We start from the raw sequence: 22198 nt of genomic DNA, 5'->3' as shown, positions 1-22198 counted from the left end.
GTTTTACTGATGTACTTGTGGCTTTCCAATTTTTTGACTGTGACCTACAGTAAGAAAAAACATTTTACATCTAAATCCAAATCTATATATTCTTATACACACTTGAAATAATATTTATCCTTATGCACTCCATATTGTTTATTATGTTTTGAACTTTTCTGTTTTTTTAAAAGATGAGTCACGATTTTCTAAATTGATTTTATAACCTCCTAGAGGGTCCAGCTCACAGTTTGAAAAACACTCCACTGTACTATATGACAGATAGTGAATTCAAAGACACACATGACTTTTCTTTTCTGACTGCCCTTACTGTTTCTGTGTGTGGGTAAGAATCCTGTGGTCTCTTTTCCTTGCAACATCGGAGATGTGAGGAAGTTAAGTATCTTGCCCGAGGGCATGCAGCGAGTGGTGGTTAGGCTGGAATATGAGCCCGGTCTGGTGACTCCCTGGTCTGGGGTCTTAGCCCCGTGTTTTACAGTCCAGCAGCCTGGGGACTTTACACCTCTCAGCACAGAAGCCATTCCAGCTTATGTTGTGTATCCAGTGGAGAACCACATGGACCCTGCAGGAAAGACTTGGTCAAGCTGGTTAAGTACAGGTTTACTGAGTAGCTGTTGACCTTGAATGGACTCTGACCCCCCCAGGAGCTGTGGCCCCACGAGCAGGAGTAAACCAGGGTGAAGCATGGCATCCACTCTGGGGTTTGCTCCTTGAAAAACCTGGTGAACCCAATCATGGGTTGGTGGGGGGGTGCTGTTAGCAGTGGAAAAAGTAAGGTGCGCCTGGAGGAGGGGTGTGTGCAGAGTCCAAGCCACACTTGTCAAGTGTCTGTGTGCCCAACCCAGTCCACATGCTCTCCCTGTGTAACTGGTTTCGTTTGTTTGTTTGTTTGTTTGGCTTTCTTGTGAATCATCCCCTTAACAAAATTATTCTGTCAGGATAAGAGTAAGGCCAGTGAGCGCTTTTGTGGAGGAGGCTGGCAGTAACTTACAGCAAAACCTTGCATCACTCTCACTTCTCAAAAGGATGATGTGGGCGATCAGCTGAGAATAGCACGTGGAAAGGGACGTTGTACCCAGTTTTTGGAAGGTCCTGATGTAACTGACAACTCTTTCAGTTCAGGAAAAGTGAAACACACCTTTCCTCTGGACTGGTAACCATTGAAGGGCTACATTGTAATGAACGCTCTTGGACATTCTAATTATGGGAGAAAATACTTCTTCCCCCCTCACAGGTAAAGTATCACTGAAATCAAAGCTAATCACTGGCAACATTTTTCTCTTCTTAAAGGGCCTTTCATTATACCATGCAAGTAAGTAGCATTTCTTGTTTTCAACATTGTCACCTCAGTTGACCAAAATAAAAAAAATAGAAAGTAGGGATATATCGTTGATCTTGGATTTCTTGGAATGCTGAGAAAAATTTTGCATTAAAAATTAAATTTCATCAAACCTGACAGATTGCAGTAGGAAAAAAAAATGGAATAAACATGGATTTCCCCTCTCTTTCTCCAGCCCAAGGAATCTACCTTGCTTCCACTTCCTATCAAACATTTGGGAGAAAATGCTCTCTGGGGGGTGGCTGTGAACTGAGCCAGCACAGTGGGGCTCAGCGTGCGTGGGGTGCCTGTGAATCTTGGCTCCTCTGCTTTCTGGCCTTGGGAGCTGGGGCAGGTGCGAAGTGGGTCCTTGACATCTAAGGGACCACCGACACACCTCTCATGCCTAGGGCTCAGCCTGTGGTCTTCCGCTCCTGCCCTAACTCGCTCACTGTCTTGAAAAATGAGCCAGGCTAGTGCTGAGCCCATGGCTTTGGTATATTGTATCTAACAAACCGGGAAACCTGAGTGACTCTTTAAAGGCCCCAGTAAAATCTGGCTTTATTTTTCTTTTATAGTTATGATGAATTAAAATGGCAGACTTTAGGCACTTTGTTGCAACATTATATAGCCCAGTGTTCTCTAATTTTTATCCCCATGCCTCAGCGTCTCAGTTGTGTGCTCCAGTGTGTGTGTACAATGCACTAAAATGTGTTCAGGATTGTCAGCTGCATTCACCACTCACCAGCTAGTTATGGAGAGACGATTCATGGGTTCTCGTTCTCCCCGTTTCTCTCAGTGCAGCCTGGATCACAGCCCCATGTGACAGCGATGCTTGAGCACTCACATGGAACAGAAAAGAATTAGGACTGCGCTTCTTTTGTGCTAGACTAATTGCCTTATTATTGACTCAGCTTTAGAAATGAAATGGATTGTTTAAACATTTTTTGTTTTAATTCAAGTTTTATTAAACCGGCAGCAGCTCCTTGACGGCAGGATTCTGAGACCCATTGATTTCGATCTTCCAGTGTAGCTTTTCTGAATGCAAATCTTGTCCATCTGGCTGCCTATTATCCATCCCTCTGAGCAGACTTGATTAAATTCGGAACAGCTCTGCCTTGGTAGTTGCAGGTCAGATTTTATCATTAGTTACACATCACATTTCCTTGTGCCTGAGGTGACCCTTGGAGGCCATGGTGTTACCTTTCTTTCTGTTTGTCCCAGAATCAGAATGTTTGAAAGGCAAGTTGCAGAGACAGATTGAAGTAGGAGGTAAATTTTAGATTTTTTTTCCCTTAAAATATAAGTTATATATCAGGTCTGAAAGTAAAATACTTATAGGTGATTATCTCATTTGTAGATGGAACTCTGAATTCGACTACCAGGAATCATAGAAGCGTTCTAGAATGATCTGTAGGGACCAAAAAAGTAATCTTCAGATTCTGGGATAGAAATGGCTGTAAAAAGAGGTTGAGTTTTTCTGCTTTCCCTGTCATCTGTTAATATTATACCATCTGATTCAAGTAGTGAGCCAATTCTTTAAAAAAAAAAAATTTTTTTTTTTCGGGAGCTATATTGGTTAATAACATTACATAAGTTTCAGGTACACAGCTTTATGTATAACAATACCGTGTACTCTATTGTGCGTGTCCCCCCCCCCTCGCTCTCCGAAGCCTAGTCCCCTGTTTCCTTGTACGTGACTCCTTTACCCTCCTCCCCTCCCTGTCCCCTTTCTCCACTTAGTAACCATCATTCTATTGTCTGTATCTGTGAGGTTGGAGTTGTTTTGGTTTTGTTTGTTTGTATATTTGTTTTCTGTCCCACATGTGAGTGAAAGCTTACAGTTCTTGTCCTTTTCCTCTCTGACAATCCCATGGGTGTGCCTTAGTACTCATTCTCCTGTAGCTGTCTACGTTTCTTATATGTTGGTTGGTTCCACCGTACTTGTCCTGAATTATATGTTTGGTTTTTCTGTCTTTGAATGATATCCTTTTATAATCTTAACTTAGTTTTTTATTTGGTTTATTTAATTTCTTTATGTGCTTTCAGATAATTCCTGATTCTATAACCACAATTTCAGTTTTTAGAGTTTTCTCAATCTGCTCTGGATGTTGGTCCTCATTGAAACCTGGTGGTGACTGCCCTGCTTCAGTCTGTTGTTTAATCAATGTTCCCTTTCTTGTCTCTTGGTGTCTAGGATCTCCTGGCCGTTTTGTCCACAGGCCTCTGTTGCATGGACACCCCGCTGTTGGTGGTGGTGGTGGTGGGGGACATGGGGCGGAACTCAGCCCAGGAGGCCGTGCCTCTTAGCACTTTCAGTTTTTTCTGACGGATGATGTGCCTTGCTAGAATTCAGTAGTAATTGGATCATAAAACACATCTATATTTCATTTTCACATTGGATCCTGCACATTTATTTTACTGTAATCCAAATTCATACTTTATTTTTTAGCTCTCTTATAGGGAAATCACAAATACAAAAATATGAGTTGGAATCTCTAAATTCTTTCCCACCTGTTATTTTTAGTATTTTATTTTTTGTTTCTCTTTTCCTTTTTTTTTTTTTTTTGGTGGGGTAGATAGAGTAGGACATGATATATATGCTTTTCTTTTTTTTTTTTTAATTGGAAGCAGTACCTACCTTCTTCCCTATAAGGGAAAGAGTGGGGTTTTGTTTTGCTAGGGGCCAGTTTCTGTAAACTTGTCCTTGCCAGCTGCAGGGGAAGTAGGCTTTGCGGGGTGGGTGGGGGATCAGTATACTGAAGGGTCCCCACCAGGACACCTCAATTTTGTTGGTCCCGGTGGCTGCATACTTATGACTGGTTACTTTGATGAAATGGCCCTTCCCCTTGCTTTGAAGGTTGAAGAGAATCTCAGCTTTCTCCTGCTGTCACAGTTTGCTGGAATTTTCTTTCCTGAATTTATGTGTTCCAGGTCACACAGAATTTATAAAAGGTTCTGAATTGTGGATGTTAATTATGAAAGAGGCGTTGTAGTTGGGTACATTACTCATTCATTCCGCTCTCCTTCAGCAGGTATTTGTTGAATGCCTGCTTCGTGGTAGGCACTCTGGACCCTGAGATTCAGTCGTGAAAAAGACAGATGGTCCCTTCCCTCCAAGTTCCATTCTAGTTGGGGAGTGGCGGGGGAAGAGGTGCCGTCAGACAACAAAGCCTAGTGCTGTCATGTTACTCACCTTCCCTGTGTAGCCCCCACTGTCTAGAATGCAGGCACCACCAGGGGAGTGTGAGCAGAGCCTGTCCTAATGTCTGTGCTCCCCAGCCAGGACACCATCGTGTTCACCTTTAGGGAATCAGCACCTTGGGCTGAGGGGAACCGCTGCCCTCCGCTCCTCCCCCGGTGGACCCCTCAGCCTCCCCCACTGAATCCAGTTCTAAACAAGTGAAATCGCTCCCTTTCTCAGCCCTTAGTGATTCAAAACAGAAAATGGAGAGGCAAGAGTGGTGACCCACAGACAGCAGGGGAGGAGACAGAAAAGTCAAACCTCTTGAGAAGTAGAAGCTGCTTTAGTCCCCTCACGACCTCAAGGCTGAGCCACATGGAAGAGAGCAAATTGGTCCATCGCATTTTATTTAAAAAAAAAAAAAAGACATTTTATTCTGACTGTTAAAGTTCTTGTTTAGAAGAGGGTAAAATTAGATGTAATTTGCTCAGATGAGATTCCTCAGTTGAATGCAAAGAGATGTGGACGCACTGTGTGTGTGAGAGGCAGAGCTGAGGGTGGGCTCCTGGGGCAGCGCTCCGAGCAGAGGCCACAGAACTTCCTGCAGAAGTTGGGGGACGCTGTGGATGATGGTGTCTTCCCAGGCACTGGGCACTGCTTCAACAAGGCAGGGCCACGTTCTCCAGGGTTTGGGGAAAGGAATACGGCTGAAGCTTCCGTGTTTTGTTGAAACTGCTCCCAGTCTACCAGTCTAGTAGAGGGGCTGGGAAGATGGCACTGTGCCCTCTCTAGGTCCTACCCCAGCTCAGCCCCTCTAGGGCCTGAATCTATCATGACTTGCCTGGAGGCTGAGGGATAGGCAGATATTTAGTATCCCCATTATTAATCAGACACATACTGGGTGAACACCTACGTGGGCTCACACTATACTGCATACTGTGCGGGGCATACTTTACACTGGGTTTAATAAATGTAGTTAACTCACCTCCCAGTTACTTAAGGATTAAAAGAAAGGAAGGGAAAAAAAGAGGGATTACTTATTGAGGTTATTGGTATAGCCTAAAACAATATCTGAGCATCTGGAAATGAAGGCACAAAAGCTGTAAAGACCTGTGGCCCCATAGCTTTGGTTCCACTGTTGGCATATTTGTGGAGCAATAGGGGACATTAGCATAGAATCTTCTCGTGCCAGGGGTGCTTCATGGGTGAGATACATTGTGCAGTAGAAAAAATGCCTTTGTCTTCAGATCTCCCTGATCTCCTGAGCCCAGAATCTGTCCATCTCTTGTAGCTGTGTGAGCTTGGGGATGTTCTTTAACTTCTCCAAGCCTCATTTACAAACACATTTATGATGAGGATAATTATTGCAACTTTCGAGATTACAGTGGGGAATTGTATTTCATGGAGGTGAAATGCCTAGCACGGTGCCTGGAACATAACATACACTCAGTAAGTTTCAAGCTGCTATAAATGTGATTTGAGCAAATGGAAGAGAAAAAGGAGAATACCTTTAGCAGAAACTCAGAAGGAATCATCAGCATGAAGTGTTTTTGGAACATATTTGTTGTTTTTTTGCTGTATTACATAAAGTTTTCTAAAGTGTCATGAATACGGCATTGCAGTAACATGCCACGGTACAGTAGTATAATACTCCTTATTCAGTTACTTCTTCATTTCACTAGATCAGCTTCATTTGTTTGTTTTTTAATCATTTATTGAGCATACATGATAGAGAAAACTCTTTGCTAAGCACTATAAAGTGTATTAAGATGAACAGGATACAGTATTTGTTATCAGAGGATGTGTGTGGAGGTTGGGCTCAGATATCCAATCATGGTAACCAGAGGAAGGACTGTGAGGAGTGGGGAGCAGTGGGACAGGGGGTGGTGCTGATTACGGGCTGAGCCAGCCGTAAGCCCTGACTTAGGACCTGGCCACTCCCCAGGCCATGGAGGGGCCTGGCTGCTGGTCTGCTGGAAACAGGTACAGATCTGAAGGGCAACACCTTTCACATCCTGCGTTTGAGGTTTGAATGTGGTTGACAGTGAAGAAGCATCTTGGAGACCATTTGGGGGGATACATAGGACCACCTGATGAGAATTTGATCGGAAGAGCTCTTGTTGCCCTTTCTTGTGTTGTATATTCTTTGTGGAAAGTGTGCTCTCAGTGATTTTTGAGAGTGGGAATAATGTCTCATTTGTTATTGGGCTATCTCAGTATTAGTAACTTCACGCGTCCCGATGTTAATTCAATCTAGCCTGCTTTTAAAATGCGTAAGAAAATCTTTTTGTGGACTGGGTTTTCTTGGTGCTTTCATTTTTTATCCCCAGCATACCCTAGTCCCCTCACCCTTATCTCACATGAGGTAAGCTGCTTCACAGAGTCCCCAAACTCAAGGCATTTGCTTGAATGGTGGCCAGAGTCCAAGGAACTGAGTCCTGGAGTTTGTTCCCAACGCTAGAAAATCAAAAGTTTACATCTCAGCCATCAGCCTCCAGAAGTAGATTGAATAGGACTTTTTATGATTGAATGTGAATATTATTATAAAGTAATAAAACCGATTTTTTTTCACTAAAACAACAACAGTATGGCATGTTTAGAGCCAAAGAAACAGTGCTTTTCTAAGCAGTCATGTTAAGTGGAGTTTTTTGCATGTCTCTTTTGGAGTGGCATTAGAGCTGGTTTACCAGCAACAGAAGGTTCTCCGTCTTGTGACTGGATAGTTTTTTTCACTACTTTTCTCTCATTTCACTCCTTATGATCTCCATTTAGCTTCTTCTCATCTACCCTTTGCCCTTGGCCATTTCTTCACCTTTGTGATCTGAGAGGATCCTCTGGAAGGGGCTTTCTAAAAGTCCTTGAAAACCAGGAGATTCCGAAGCTGGGAACCAGGATGAGTCTCCTTCTGAACCTGACAGGAAGCTGATGAGCTTTCAGCAATGCAGAAGGGGAGGCCCTTTCTGCCATGGCCTTTACTGCGTGCTGCAGGTGGCACACTTGTATCAGTTACAGCCGCTCTCTGTGGCAGCTTATCAAGGTGCGTGGGCGGGTGTCTTTTTGGAATAGAGGGACTGGTGATGGATTGAAAAGCCAACCACCAACTCAGATCACATCCATTTCCCCACACCAGCAACCTGCAAGTTAGGGACCCGTGCAGGTCGTGTGGGCGATCACAGTGTTCTGTGCTGTCCCAGGAGGGCCCCCTTTACCAGGGACCCTGGCCTTGCCCTACTGTTCCCCGTGAGGAAGGCAGAAGAAGAGAGGCATTCTGGGTATTCCTCAGGACTCTTTTGTGTTTCAGCCACATGATTACTTAAGTAGGGATATTTGGGGAAATAGATACAAAAAAAGGCAATTCAGTTGGTAATTTGGGATTTCTGCACATTGAAAGAAAGCGAAGGTTTGTCTGTCTTTTGCAGATGGAGGTTCCAGGTCTTCTTTCGCTAGAGGAGTTCAAACTAGGGTTTTGTATTGTTGAATCTTACAGAAGGAAGAACCGATGACTTCAGTGATAGGATTCTAAATAGACATAAACTAGTGGAGGGTAATGAACAATCAAACCCTGGCAGCACTGAGTTTGCAAAGGAAGAAGAATCAATGAAGCTACCAGATTATAGTTTGAAACAATGACATCATCTACCAAGACCTTGGAAGTACATGTGAAGCAGAACTTTTTTTTTAAAAGATTTTATTGGGGAATTGGGGGAGGGGAACAGTGCGGGGAATCAGGGGAAGGGGAACAGACAAGTTGCTGTGCTTTTGTACTTCAGTCTAGTTGTGGAGGATGTTGCTTCACTGGCCCATGTTGGTATTATCATTGTGCTCTTCCTGGGTGAGACAGATTGGTCGCCGGCCTCTGGATGGCCACTCACACCAGCTGCCAGCCGCTCACGCTGGCTGCCAGCCACACACGGTAGTTTATGGCAGCCCACTGCAGCAGGGGCTGCAGCCTACGCCGTCACTGGCAACTCAAGGCAGCCCAGCTCTAGGTCGAGCTGTTGTTCACCATCTTAGCTGTAGAGGGCAGTGTCACTGGCCCTCATATGTGGGATCTGAACCAGGGCCCTGCTGCTCAGAGCTGGCATCCCAAGCCAGCTCTTAACCAGTGCGCCACTCGGCCGTCCCATGAAGCAGAACTTTCAACAAAATTAATCCAAATAGTTAGTGATTTAAATTTGGCAGCACATCCTTAACCTAGAGAGAAAAAGGCGAAAAAATTTCAAAAGTTCCTTTGAGAATTTATGGATACGTATAAGCAATGATAAAGAAACACTTTCAGAGCTGAACATTTACCATCATTTGCTCGAAAATAAGCAGTTGTAAGCCTGGTTTGGGAAGTAAATTCGTGTTATTAACCTTCTCCCTGATCATTAACAAAGAACATAGTTTGTGGAAGGTCAGGAGCGACACACTGACCATCACTGAAGGTTCAGAGGAATTAGTGGGCAGAGAAGGTGCAGGCACTGCTGCCCTGGCCAGGCGCGCCTCCAGTGTGCCGGACAGTAACAGGTCATCTAGTTGAGACTGGGGGAAGGGTACTAGGAAATGGGAAAGATGAGCAGTTTAAGGCATTGGCACACCTGTAAGGGCATAGGGTTTACCTGGAACAGGAGGAGGTAGGCTAAACCCAGCAGCATGTCTGCCCCTGTGCGTCTTCCCTGCTCCCTGCATCCACTGTGCCTAATCTCTGTGCGTGGCCTCATTGCCAACCACTGGTGTCATCCTTGTCTTCCTCTTGTCCTTGTGCTTCACCTAGTATAATCTCGTCACTCAGTATAGTATCTTCAAGGCCATCCACTTCTCTCAGCCATCGTCCTGATAACTTGTCTGCCAGTCTTGTCCTCCTTTGGTTCTTTTTTTCCCTCATGCAACCATGATGATTTTTCTTAAGTGTGTATTCGATCATGTCACTCCACTATTTCAGTAACCCCCTGGTGCCTTTGAGATAAAACCCCAATTCTTCCATTACCCCTTTCCCCTTTCTCACCGCTTCCTTTCTTTATACTCTTAAATATTCTACAGTGTGTCTTAAAGGTGTGGTGTTCTCTCTCTTCTCTCTTCTCTCTCTCTCTCTAACTTTGTGTCTTTGATACACTGGTTCTTCTGCCTGAAATACTCTTCCTCTCCTCTCTTTTAGCTTGGCTAACTAACCTACTCTTTTAGCAAGCCTCAGCTCTCTCCTTGGTTCTCCCATCGTAAATGCTTGTTAATACAGGCTGACTTGTCTGCTTCACATCCCGCCCCAGACTTTAGACTCTGGGGACCACAGGGTCATGCGCCATTGTATTTCCTGCACACAATGCCTGCATGAGTTGATTCACAATAAAAAATTTGTTGACTGTTGAATTAAGTAATGATAGGGGACTCAGATGTCTCTTTACTGGCTTTCATGGTGTCATTTCGGACACTTTAGTTGTGTACAGTTGCAGATTTTATCAATATTGTCTGTACTTAAAAGACCTAGTTATTTGCCTGGTATTAAAATAGCAACGATCCAAGTGTTGTTTTCGTATTTCAATGACAGTGCTAATTCATGCCTCTCAGGAGAGACTGGTTGCTAGGAGATTCTCTCTCTTTGAATTAGTCTATATTTGAGTTAATGGTTGATCCTTGCCATATTTTCTTTTTTTTTTTCTTTCCTCAAGTTGTTGCGACAAGCTCCTTCACTTGATCATTCTTTTATGTCATTCCCATTATTCAGCTTGTTTGTTAATTATTGCTGAGTATTTGAACATTGCACACATGGCCCCTGCTGTAAGGTGGCACTGACTCCAGTGGGTGAAGACCCCCCTTTGCCTTTATTTGGGGGTCCACAAATCCCTCAGGCTTTAACCTGCATTGTCCCTGATCGTCATAGGACCTAGTGAGGCCATCACAGTGTCATCCTTATTTATTGAGACTGGGAGAAGTAACATGATTTTCTGAAGTGGCCAAGCAGACACCAGAATTTAGTCTTTTACCTTTTAGTTCCACATTTTATCTTGTTCTCTGCTGGACCCTAAGTACTGCAATATATACTTAATAATTGGATAGCAGGGCAAACCAGTTGTTGTCCAATTAATTTAAATGATGCATGATTTTTCTTTCTCCTTTTTTTGAATTTAAACTTGTCATTTAACCTTCAATTTTTTTTCCAGTAGATGTCTTTCTAACTGTAAACACTAGCAGTTAAATTTCAATGGTGTTGAAACAACATCAGTGACTTGTCCCTCTTCATTCACAGGAAAAATACAGCTTCTTGTCCTGGCATTCAAGGCCTTCTACAGTTTGGCCTGAGTCTACCTTTCCTGCTTTCCTTACCTTTGGCTTTTCTTTCTGAACTATCTCCCTCCCCATGCTTGTCTCCTGGCTGTCCCTAGTAAGCTTTTTTTTTGGCCTTCATGTGCCTATCCTCTTCCTCCTGGCTGCGATACACTCTCGCGTCATCCCCCTCCCTCAGCAGCCTCCTTCAAATAAAAAAATCCAACTGTCAGGCCGACCGAAATCTCATCTGTTCTAGGAAGTCACCTCTGCTCTACCAGTAAAGCCTGGAGCACTTGCCACCAGCATCGCCCTTACTGCATTGTCCTCTTGACTGCATTCTGCATTGCTTAAGGATTATTTGTGGAAATGTGTGTGTGCGCCCATGCCAGTGGATAGAAGCTCCTTGATGGTGGGGAAATGTCTCTGAAATGTCTTTGTGTTAATCCATGTTGGTTCAGTTCCTTGTGGCATATAGAAGACATTTGAATGCATTGACTGACCTTTCTGTAGTTGGTACACATTTGGGGGGACATGAATTCAAGCCAGTGGTTATGGGGACATCACAGGCATGCGCTAAGCCTGATGGGAGTGGGAAAGGACAAGTGAGCAACCTGGATGAGTCAGGAGTTTTTCCAAGGACCATAAGTCTTGCCCTGGATTTGAGGTCGGAGCAGGAGTGACCAAATGGGCCAACCTAAAGAGGGCTGTTCCTGCCAGAGGTGATGGTCTAGTCAAACTCATGAAAAACTGATAGAATATTGTGTGGTGGAGCCGAGTATAAGGCAAAGAGAAGTGGGAAGGAAACAAGGCCAGCCCGCTGTGCACAGGAGTGAGGGCTGAACACCTAAGCCCATGAGAGTCTGTGTGTCCCCAATACCGTGCATATGATAGTATATTCTTGGATGTGTCAGCTTGTACCGGTACTTCCATTAAATCTAATTCGGAAGTGAGCGGGGACCAGCACTGATCCTGTCGCTCTTACTGTCTCCCTGGTCCCTCGTGGCACATTGACTGTTCCTAACCTGCTGTGTGCCCTTCCTTGCCTGACCTCTAGTGGCTGTGGTGGTAATCAGCACAGTGCTCACAGGGGAGCAATGTTAGAGTGAAGTCGTATCCTGGAAAAGCCACCACTGAGTCCTCAGTTTTAAAATGAAAAAGATTAGTTTGTAATGTGAACTGTGACCAGGCAGCGTGATGATCTTTGAACTTTCAAACACTCAGACTGATAATTCTGTGAGCAGGGACCTTGCCTGTCATGGTCATTGCTGTCGTGTCCCAGCTCAGCGTGCAGCACAGGGCCTGATGGGGTAGGTAGGCATGATGCCGAATAAGGACGCATGTGGATGTGAGTCATTGTATGTACATATGAGTGTACATGTGTGTGTGTGTAGAATAGCTATACATATACAGATATATTCTTTTTAGCTTTATAAAATTTTATAGTTTTCCATATAAGATCTTATACATCTTTTGTTGAATTTAGTGATACTTTTTTCATTGCTTAGTAAATTGGGTCTTTTTATATTATCATTATTACATTTACTAATTGTTTATTGCTCTAGGCCACATTGTCCAACAGTCACAGTTCCTCATTGTGTGCGACAGTGGTAACAGACTTGTCCCCACACATTTCTAAACATCACTAGGGTAAAAGAGATGGTGCTACTCTTTTGGCTGAGCAGTATTATGAATCTAAAAGGATGAAACAAATTTCTGTGTTAATTTGTATTGTATTTAGTGCCAATAGACTTGTAAAGCCACTTGTATTTTCTAAGTAGACAATTATATGCAAATAACACTATCCAATCTGATACATTCCTTTTACGTTTTTTCTTACCCCTTCCCATACAAGGTTGAATCGAAGGTGGCTGGATTCCAGTCAGCCTAATTCCTAACCTAAGGCGAATGCACCTGATATCTCACCATTAGGTGTGAGGTTTGATGTAGGGTTTTGGCACAGAGCCTTCATCAAGAGATTTGCCCATAGTCTTTTTTATTCTGCCTTTTTCATTCTTTTGTTGTAGCTCTTTATCTCACTGTGCTTCATTCTAAATGAGTCCCTCAGATCTGTCTTTCAGGTACCAGTGCTGTGTTCACGTGTGTCTAATCTGCAATTTAACCCATCCTCTGAAGTTTTAGGTTTCATTGACTATGTGTTTGTTGATTAAAAAGATGTTTTTAGTTATAGTTGACATTTATTATATTAGTTTCAGGTGTACAGTATCGTGGTTAGACATTTGTGTACCTTACGAAATAATCCTCCCAGTAGGTCTTGTACCCACCTGACACCATATGTAATTATTCTGTGAAGCAAGAGAGGCGAGAACTGGGGAGCCTTAGGTCCTACCTGATGGGCCGGCAGTGCTCCAACAGAGCGTGACCATTGTGGTGGGGCCCGGTGGGGCCAAATCATCTGATTTCTCAAGAGAAGCTGGAAATACGGATTTTTTTCTTTGTGGTACATGTTTGAAATGTAAAAATGATTGTATGTCACCTCTAATAAAAAAAAAATGTATGGATCAAACAAAACACATTCATGCCCCAGCTTATGCCCACAGATGGCTAATTTGCAGATTTGCAGCCTTTGTTCTAAAGGGAAAGTTTTGCTTTTTTTTTTAAGCTGAGCCATCCCGCTACCTGTTGGCAGTTCAGTGTCAGCTCAGCTCGGGCCGGGAATCGAACCTGAAACCTTGTTGCTCAGAGCTTGCACTCTTGAGTGAGCTCTTAACCAACTGAGCCACTTGGCTGGCCCAAGTTTTGCTTTTTCAAAAAGTAACAGTCTAAGCAGAGTGTATAGATGCTGATTTGGCTGAAAGCTGAAATATACTATTTTTCATTACCATTAACAAGGAATTAGCACTCACTTAATAGCTGTAGAGTTTAGATGAGTCAGTTGTAGCACATGACTATCTTTAATTGCGTGTTATAACTCTGTCCTGCTATTTTGTAGTATTGTGGGTGCAGAGTAGATTTTTAAAAATAAAATGTTGTTTTCGGCTAATAAGTCTCTAACCAAGTGTCTAAGTTTGATGTATGAATTTCTCAGATCTCTAAATAATAGTGTTCTCAATTGAACCTAGAAGAATCTCGTAACACTATAATTGTAGGTATATTTTCCAGAATCTTTAATGTATTAGCAATTTAGGGTTGAAATAATTGAAAATGAATCTTGACTCTCCTTGGTTATTAGATTCATGTATTTTCTTTTTCTTTCTTTAAAGATTTGAACATGGAATTCAATCCTTCAGACCATCCTCGGGCCAGCACAATATTCCTCAGTAAATCTCAGACGGACGGTAGGTTACTAATTTATGTTTCTTTAAAAAAAAAAAGGGGGCCCATGTTGATAACTAGCCTAAGTCTTGATTCCCCACTAGATATGTTTCTCAAGGTAATCAGCTATGTACACTCTGTAGCAGTAGTTTCTACTCTGAGAGTCAGAAAATTTCCTTTAAGAATGGATATCTGAACAACAACAAAAATAAATAATAAAACAAAAACCAAAAAAGTGAATTGAAAAAAAGAATTGATATCTGCACAAATTCTTTAAAGATCAGAAGTGTTTGTTTTTTCAAACAGTATGTAAGAGAAAGCAAATATAGTCCTTAAAGCATCATTATCTTGATGTCATTTGAGAGCGGAATTGAACTTGTTACACTGGGGTAGATCTTTTGGCCAAACTTTGACTAACCGGTTTATTCTGCAGTCTTTCTGTTTTGTCCCAGGTATGTGGGGAATTTCTCCTGAGGGGCAGCCGGGTGGGGTTTCACTCTTCTCAGCACCTGGCTTATCTCACTGTTCCCTGGGCCTTGGCTACAAAGGAGAGATACAAGTTACACAGTACAGTGAACATGAACCTTCTCAGTGGGATTCCTGTAGAAGAGCATAGCAGGAGAAATGTGTTATATGATGATGTAGTGACCAAGATATTGTATTATAATGCTAGAGTCCTGTGTGATTCTATCCCTGACTCTTTTGGCAAATTGCTAAACTCTAATTTAGAGAAGATCTTCAATTGACTAGAAAATAATTCAACATATTTAAGACAATAAGTGCATTATAAGAACTGGTAACTCCTCGATAATGGTTAGGTAATAACTTTGACATGGTATAATGCTGATATAATATTGGTGATCTTTAATTAAGCAGGCCACTAACTTAATTTGAGAGAATTTGGTGCATTTATTAAAAAAAAAAATCAGTGTTTCCAAGAGTAAGAATAAAGCATTGTAGGCTTTAAATACTTGTGAGGTAAGTTTTGAATGTATTGGGTAAAAACAAAACATTTTTTTCTTGGCCCGGTGAAGTGGGAATCCATTGGGAGTGGGAGGATATTGCAAGGGAAGAAAAGTGACAGTGAGGATGACGGTTTGGGATGATGAAAAATGAGAATCACACATTTCTTTTGCATTTAACGATAGTGCTGTGGAAACAAGTTACATGGTTGGCATACTTTCAGGTTTGGTTCTTGCTTCCAGTGAATTCAGACCAACATCATTCTGAAAATTTTCTAACTAGATTCACATGGAGTTGCATTAGAGCCTCTAAGTAGATGACACATACCTTGATTGTCATGGTAAAAGGAAATTCAGCGATTGTCTAACCTGACAGAAGAGTTGCTCCAGAAAGAGTTAGGGAAGTATATATATATTCCCTGTCACCTCTACTCCAGATCTCATTCTTGATTCCTTTTCTGGAACATCAGGGTATCAATTACTCTGACCCTTCTGCTTATTGCTTTAATTTCTGGTTAAATGCTGGAGCTTTCCATTCAACGTATAAACCTGCTTGAGTCTCACAGATTAACACAAGGAAAGGAAAAACAACCGTCTCCCTCTCTGAGGTGTTCCTCTCTCCTCTGTTTAGTGAAAGCTTCTATACCATCTCTCCTTCTTGTGTTTCCGTTCACTGTTCCACTGGACTCTTCCACCACCTCCGTTCTGGCGGGCCTGTGGTAAGGTTGCCCCAGGGCCTTTGCCTCGGTTAGCCCTTGACCTCTCCTGTAGTGCTTGCTGCCGTTGACTGTTCCTTCTCCTTTGGCTTCCTATCTTCAAACAGGCCAGTTCACTGAAAACAAGTCCATCTAATGAACAATTGCTTTATAAATAATGAAAAGAACTAGGTTTTAACAATAGGCAAATTTGATAACTTTAATGAATTGATTCTTTGGTGAATTGATTATCAGAGAATTGGCTATTTGGGGAATTTGTCCTGAGAAACCCTCCTTGAAGGTCCTTCCCAGATATCATCATCAACCTTTCCTCCATTCATCCTTTCAATGTTAGTATTTTCTAAGGTTCTGTGTTTTACCCTCCTGTATGTTGGGCCTGCACACAGTTCCTTGTGGCTTCCATGTCAACTCTAATGTCTAACCCGATTTTTCTCTGCAGTGTTCAAAAGCCATAGATCCAGCTGCCTGCTGGACATCTTTACAAGGGAGGCTGTAGGTTCCTCTGACTCAGTGTGTCCCAAACAGAGCTTAGTAACTGCAGTTAACCCCCTGCATTTCCCACCCTGCTCAGTTCCCCAAGTCAGGGATGGCCTTGAATTCTCCTACTCTTCTCTCTTCCCAATTCTCACATCTGGCAGTGATGGCGGAGCCGACTCACACTGGCAGTCGGAGCTGATTGTGCACATTTCTTCCAAGCTCCAAGTTCAGTGCCATGTTGGGAGTTTGACATAGCCATTTTGGGAGTTTTGACACCATGGAAATTGGCAAATGCTACAAATCAGGTCATTCTTTTTTTTAAAGGCAGCACACCATTGCATCCAGGTAATCGACAGTGTATTAATTTTTACCCCTTAAATATCCCTTGAGTCTGACTACTCTTTCTCATTCCTGCCAGTTTAGTTCAGACACATCATTTCTCACCTGGGTTACTGCAGCAGCCTCTGACTGCCCTCTGCCTGCATCCCTTTCCAGTCCTAGTCTATGCTTCTGCTAGGTAGAGAGACTTCCTGTAAATCAGATCTGATTATATTGCTTGCTTGCTTAAACTTGCGTGAGGACCACAGCCCCCCATGCACGCCACCACCACTACACACACTAAGAGGACCAGAACAGTTCAGAATTGTGGGTCCCACTGACCAATTTTTTTTACTTGGTAATCTGCAGTTATAAGGCACACAACACACTTTAGGTCCCTTTCTTTTGAATCTGGTGACCTCTCTTCTTCAGGTTGATGTCATCCTTTAGCAATTTAGAATAGGTTTGGGGGTAGGAGGCTGCTACTGGGGTGATGACAGTTATGTTAGGGCAGCTGCTTCCTGGAGTCACAGCCAGATGCTCTTGCCTTGACAGCTCTCTGCTCTGCAGACCCCTCAGCCTCCCTCCTCCCCAGCTTTCAGTGGCCTGACAAACAAGCTCTGTCTGCCGTGCCCCCCACCTGCCAAGTGTTCATTATTCTGATTTAGATGGTACCTGCATTAAGGCATTAGGAGTTTCTTGACTGCTAAATTCCTTTCCTCTGATATCAAAGAGATCTAGGCTGGACTTGGACCTTTTTTTGGTGTTCAAAAAGAGACTGGAAGCATACCAGAATGATAATGGAGTGCTTGCCTAATTAGACCTCCCCAGCTGGCTGGAGTTAGGGATGTTCTGTCCAATGCCAGACTGGCTGCTCCGTCAGGCACTTTTTCACACAAATGGGATGTGATTGCAGAATGTCTTTGTATGAGTGCCATTCAACCAAGAAGGGACTGGAGGTTCCTCATGGGGCAGGGGTGGTGGTGGAGGTGCCAGGTGAGAGAGATATCAGTTTGCTTGGCCCACCTTGGGTGTTCGGCTGTCATTTGTGCTTGTGGGAAAGAATTACTGTTTCAAGTGTCTTTTCCTTTTCTGTACTATTTTAATTCACTGTTTTCAAAGACAGAGCCTACTAGTATCAGGAGAAAACAGCCAAACTATCTCTTTTTAAATTTTAATTAATATGGTTTTTAGAGGTTCTTTGCCTTAAAAAGAATTTGGACAAAAATTCTCTCTCTCTCTCTCTCTCTCTCTCTCTCTCTCTCTCTCTCTCTCTCTGTGTGTTTCTCAAGAGTTCCTTGAAATAATTAAAGGTATAAAATTCATTGTCCCTTGAGTGACTTAAAGCCAAAGTATAAAGATTAAAATTCAAAACTAAAACTATAAGCCATGGTTTTCTTTACACATTCTTTCAGAAATGCTGAAATTGAAAACATGTTTCGTGGCCTGCCTTTGTTTAGGTCGTGTTTTTGTTCCTGGGAAGCGCTGAACTTGCACATCATAAGACAACCAACCTTTCTGTACTCCTTTTATCTGACATTTAGCAGTAGCCGATCCCTGGGCCCTGATGGGGATCTCTTCCATCAGGGCATTCCATGCCCTTCCTGTTGTCACCTCTCTGATTTTTTTATGTCCCCAGTTCTCATTATCACCATCTTGTGCGACTGTTCCAGGATGCTCCTCTCTCCAGCTCCCTGTCAGTCACTCTGTGTGTCTTCTCGTGGCTTATCACGTCCCATAGGGAATACTTTTGCAGTTAGAGATTGAAGAATCCACAGGAGCCCAAAGCTTTTCCACCAGTGATTTTCCTACTGTCTTTCCTTTGCTTATGTACCATGGAAAATAATTTTGAAAAACTATGAACTCCCTCGCACATTTTTATGTTGACTGTAAAAATTTTTCATCCTAGCAAAGGATGTAATTTCTGATGTATTGTAAACATGATACTTTAAAATAAAACTATCCTTTTAAAAAATGTTTCAAATAAAATCTCAATACCATAGTGATCTGATAATTCACCATCAATCATTTAAAAATGTATGAACATGCTCTTCTTTGACAGTGGGAAATTGCGTATCATTTCTTTTTTATCTTGAACCTGTATCCCCCTGCCATTTTGTCCATAAAGTTTTATCCTAATGTAATATATTTTTATTTCTAGAAGTCATCACACTGTCATACTTCTGTGAAAATGTAGACCTAAATTTAATTTTTTATTGGGTTGTCGGAAAAGTCATGACGTATTTTTTTCTATGTTCTTCATTGCAAAAATGCGTCATGACTTTTCCGACAGCCCAATATTTTTCATAATTATGTTTCTAAATGTTAAAAATAAATTCTGGCTTGAGGTGTCATTATTATTATCATTAGCCCTCAGTTGATCAAAACAACACAAATATATCAAAATTTGAATGAGTAATTATTAAATAGGAAGATGAAATAATTTTTAGGAACACATTTCTTCCTGAGATGCTTATGGATGAATACTATTAACTGGAAGGAGGCTCTGGTCATCATCAGATTCTTTGTTCCTATAGATGTAAGTGCTGAGGAACTTTGTTCATCTACATAAATAGAAGGGGCTAAAAGGAGTCTTGATATAGTAATATCCCTAAATTCTTTCTGCTCCATCTGGTTTATATATCAAAAAATCTCCAAGGATTTTGTCATCTAAAATAATTCCTAATAATCAGCTATAATTCAGTTATGTTCTCCTTCAGTTTTGTTTACAGTAAGGAGTTGGAATCCGTTTGATTAACAAAAGAGTTTCTCACCCCGTTATAGTAGCTTCTCACTTTTGCGGGTTCTAGGAACACTGCCTCACCCAAGTGTTCCCTTGTCCCTGTGTCTGGTGCCCTGGGAGGGGTCTTTCATGCTGGGTGAGTGGGTTGGCATGCCTTTTTCTGTGGAAAGGGAGAAAGGCCCTTGTGACAAAGGAGGTAGGTGGGGAACCCCAGCTTCTTCAAGACCTCCTTGAACACCTGGTTTCAAACTGCTGCTTTAGTCCAACCCTGAGTTATTCTTTGACCAGATCATTTCAGGGATAGAATTACAAGAACCAGTATTTCCTTACCTTCTCTTTTCCCTCTAGTCTGCGGGAGTAGATGCTCAAGAAATGTCAGAGGTGGAGAGTAGTGAAAGGTCATTACATATGAGTAAGTGGTGGCCCAGCTGTGACCACCTGCAGCCCGTGGCCGGCCCCAGCTTGCAGGGGATCAGCCTTTGTCTCCAGTTTGGCAACCTGGGCCCTGGGACTGAACTTAGGCCCTTGTCTGTCCTTAGTTAGCTTTATTAGTCAGGTGATGTCATGGGTTATATTGGGTTGTCGGAAAAGTCATGACCCATTTTTGCAACGAAAACCAGAAAAAATACATCATGACTTTTCCGACAACCCAGTAATTTCCTGTAAATTGACAGTAATCATATTTGTCACCTCAGAAGATTCTTGACCTGAGGCAATAGGATGATGTCTTGGGCACACAGTTAATGCTCAGTGCCTGCTCTTGTTACCTGTGAAGCAGGTACTTGGGCCCCTCAGTGCTAACATCTGGGACTCCCCTGAGCCATCCTATCCCAGGACCTCAGGTAAGGGGACACCACCCCCGTTTTGACACTGTAAGCATGTTCCCCATACATATTTTTTGTTGCTTAGTAAACACCCCATTTGGCGATTCCACAGACCCCCTTCAGGATTGTCATGTCCAAATCAGAAGTTGCCATGTTTCCTCTCCTGCCTGCCTCCTCTCCCTATCACCTGTTTTTTTAAGGATAAACCCTATCAGTCTGGGTCCCCAGCCAGCAATGCAGGAGTCCTATGATCAGTGTCTTCCATCCCATCTGTCCTCTCACTGTGCAGTATCCCTTTTCTTGCTCTCTCCCTCAGCACCATGACTCACAGCCCATCTCCCTCTCTTGGTGTATAGTCACTGTCCTTTCCCAGCCGTCCCACCTCCATCTCCTCTTACTTTTCCTCCACGTGGCTGCCAGAAGGAGTGCTCAGAAACTCAGGCGCAGTCCGGTTCCTACCTGCTCAAACTGTCTTCCATCGGTTCCCACTCACCCACAGGGGACCGGGAGCTGGCACGTGCAGCCTTTGCCCTCCTACCCTTTCTGCCTTCCCTGCCAGTCCTCCTCCACCTCCCACTGTGCGTCCCCAGTTTTGAGCTGCTCTGGTCCTTCTGCTTTGTCAGACTGCAACTGACTCAATATCCTCTGTCCACAGTGCCATGCTAGCCCAAAGCCAGCCTCTTTACAGGATACTCCCGACTTCCCCACATTTCATCCATTCCCATAGACACGTTTCCCCAACCGTAACACAGGACAGGCAATGACTTGTCATTGGCAGCATTTCTTTTTTCTTTCTGAATGGCAAATGGAATAAAGATACACCATAATATCAGTGGCATTAAACTCAGTGTAGTTTGTATATTCCTCTATTGTGAAGGTGACTTTTTTATGCTTTGTAAATAAAGGAATAGCGGGTCTATTTATCCACTAAATTCCATGTTGCTTTAGGATAAGGACTGTGTCTTCCCCAGTTTGCATCCTCTGTACCAAGTTCAGAGGCTAGCACATAGAAGAACCTTGTAAAGGAAAGGGATTGACTGAATGAAGTAATGAAAGAATGAAGGTTGGGAGTCATTCTCAGCAGACAGGCCATGACACTGTGACAGTGTCCCTGCCTAGGTGGCTTTCTGTTTTATGCTGCAACATCACTTTCTTCCACCTTCCCTAACTTCATTAAAAAGACACACCCATTATTTTGGGGCAGGGGAATATAGGTATTTTAGGCCTTGGCTGTGCATTTGGACTTCCCTCTCCCAGGTCTGACCGTGGCATGACCATCCTACCCTCAGCGCTGCATTCCTATCTCTGTAATAATCTCTTGAGGCGCAGGGCAGGGGAGGGGGGTGAGAGGTAGGGATGGGAGTGCAGGGTCTCTTGGCCACGCTAAGCGCTGTAAGTTAAATGGATGAGGGAGGCCTGGGGTGGGGGAGATACTCTGTGGCTTGCAATTCTTGGAAGCATCACCCTGCTCCAATGTCTGATCCCTTGGGCCGTCCAGTCTGGAGACAGCTGCTTGCATAATTCAAACTCAGCTGAAATCAAATTAGATCCAGAATGTCAGTTTTTCTCAATAAGCCTTTTACTGTATCTTCTTTCTTGACCTACAAGTATGCTTTCCCTGGATTCGGTCGTCAGAAAATTGCTCAGTGAGCTAAGACCCAGCACAAAGGCTGGGGTGGTCATTCACCCAACTGGGGTGGAGCTTGGTATCCTCTCAACCATGGCTGTGTTCTCTACCCTCTCACCTGTTAGTTGGTAGCGATAAACTCTTGTTTTCAGTCACTTATTCTTCAGTTCTCCGTTCTGAACTATGAGGACCTTCCCCCCCCTTCAGTTAGCGCCGGCTAACCCTTTCTGTACTTTTCACAGCTTCTCATGTTTATAACCAACCTTCATGGTTGATGTTTTTGGTCAGCTGCCTCATGACATCTGGGGAGGCAGCTGAATTTTAATAATCTGAATTAGTCATGTAAGAACAAATAATACCTTGTAAAGATTTCCCAAAGATAGTGGTGATTAAAAGCACAACCTTCTGAAATCAACTTCCTAGAGCTACAAGCTTAGATCAATCACTGTCTGTATGGTCTTGTGCATCTGATCCAGATGGTGTTGCTGAACCATAGTTGTTTCATCTGTAGAA

The 22198-nt window shown here is 43.1% G+C and overlaps 1 protein-coding gene across 2 annotated transcripts in view; it reads left to right on the top strand.

Moving 5' to 3' along the window:
- The window catches only part of CCNY (cyclin Y), a 207633-nt gene that overhangs the window by 124657 nt on the left and 60778 nt on the right, over positions 1-22198 (top strand). For both annotated transcript variants that reach the window (XM_019652609.1, XM_019652608.1), the window contains exon 2: positions 13967-14041. In XM_019652609.1, coding sequence (XP_019508154.1) covers positions 13967-14041 — 75 coding nt within the window. The remainder of the gene's footprint in view (positions 1-13966; positions 14042-22198) is intronic.

Source organism: Hipposideros armiger, unplaced genomic scaffold (assembly GCF_001890085.2).
Source record: "Hipposideros armiger isolate ML-2016 unplaced genomic scaffold, ASM189008v1 scaffold_183, whole genome shotgun sequence".
Taxonomy (NCBI): Eukaryota; Metazoa; Chordata; class Mammalia; order Chiroptera; family Hipposideridae; genus Hipposideros; species Hipposideros armiger.
This window is presented reverse-complemented; position numbering and strand designations above follow the sequence as displayed.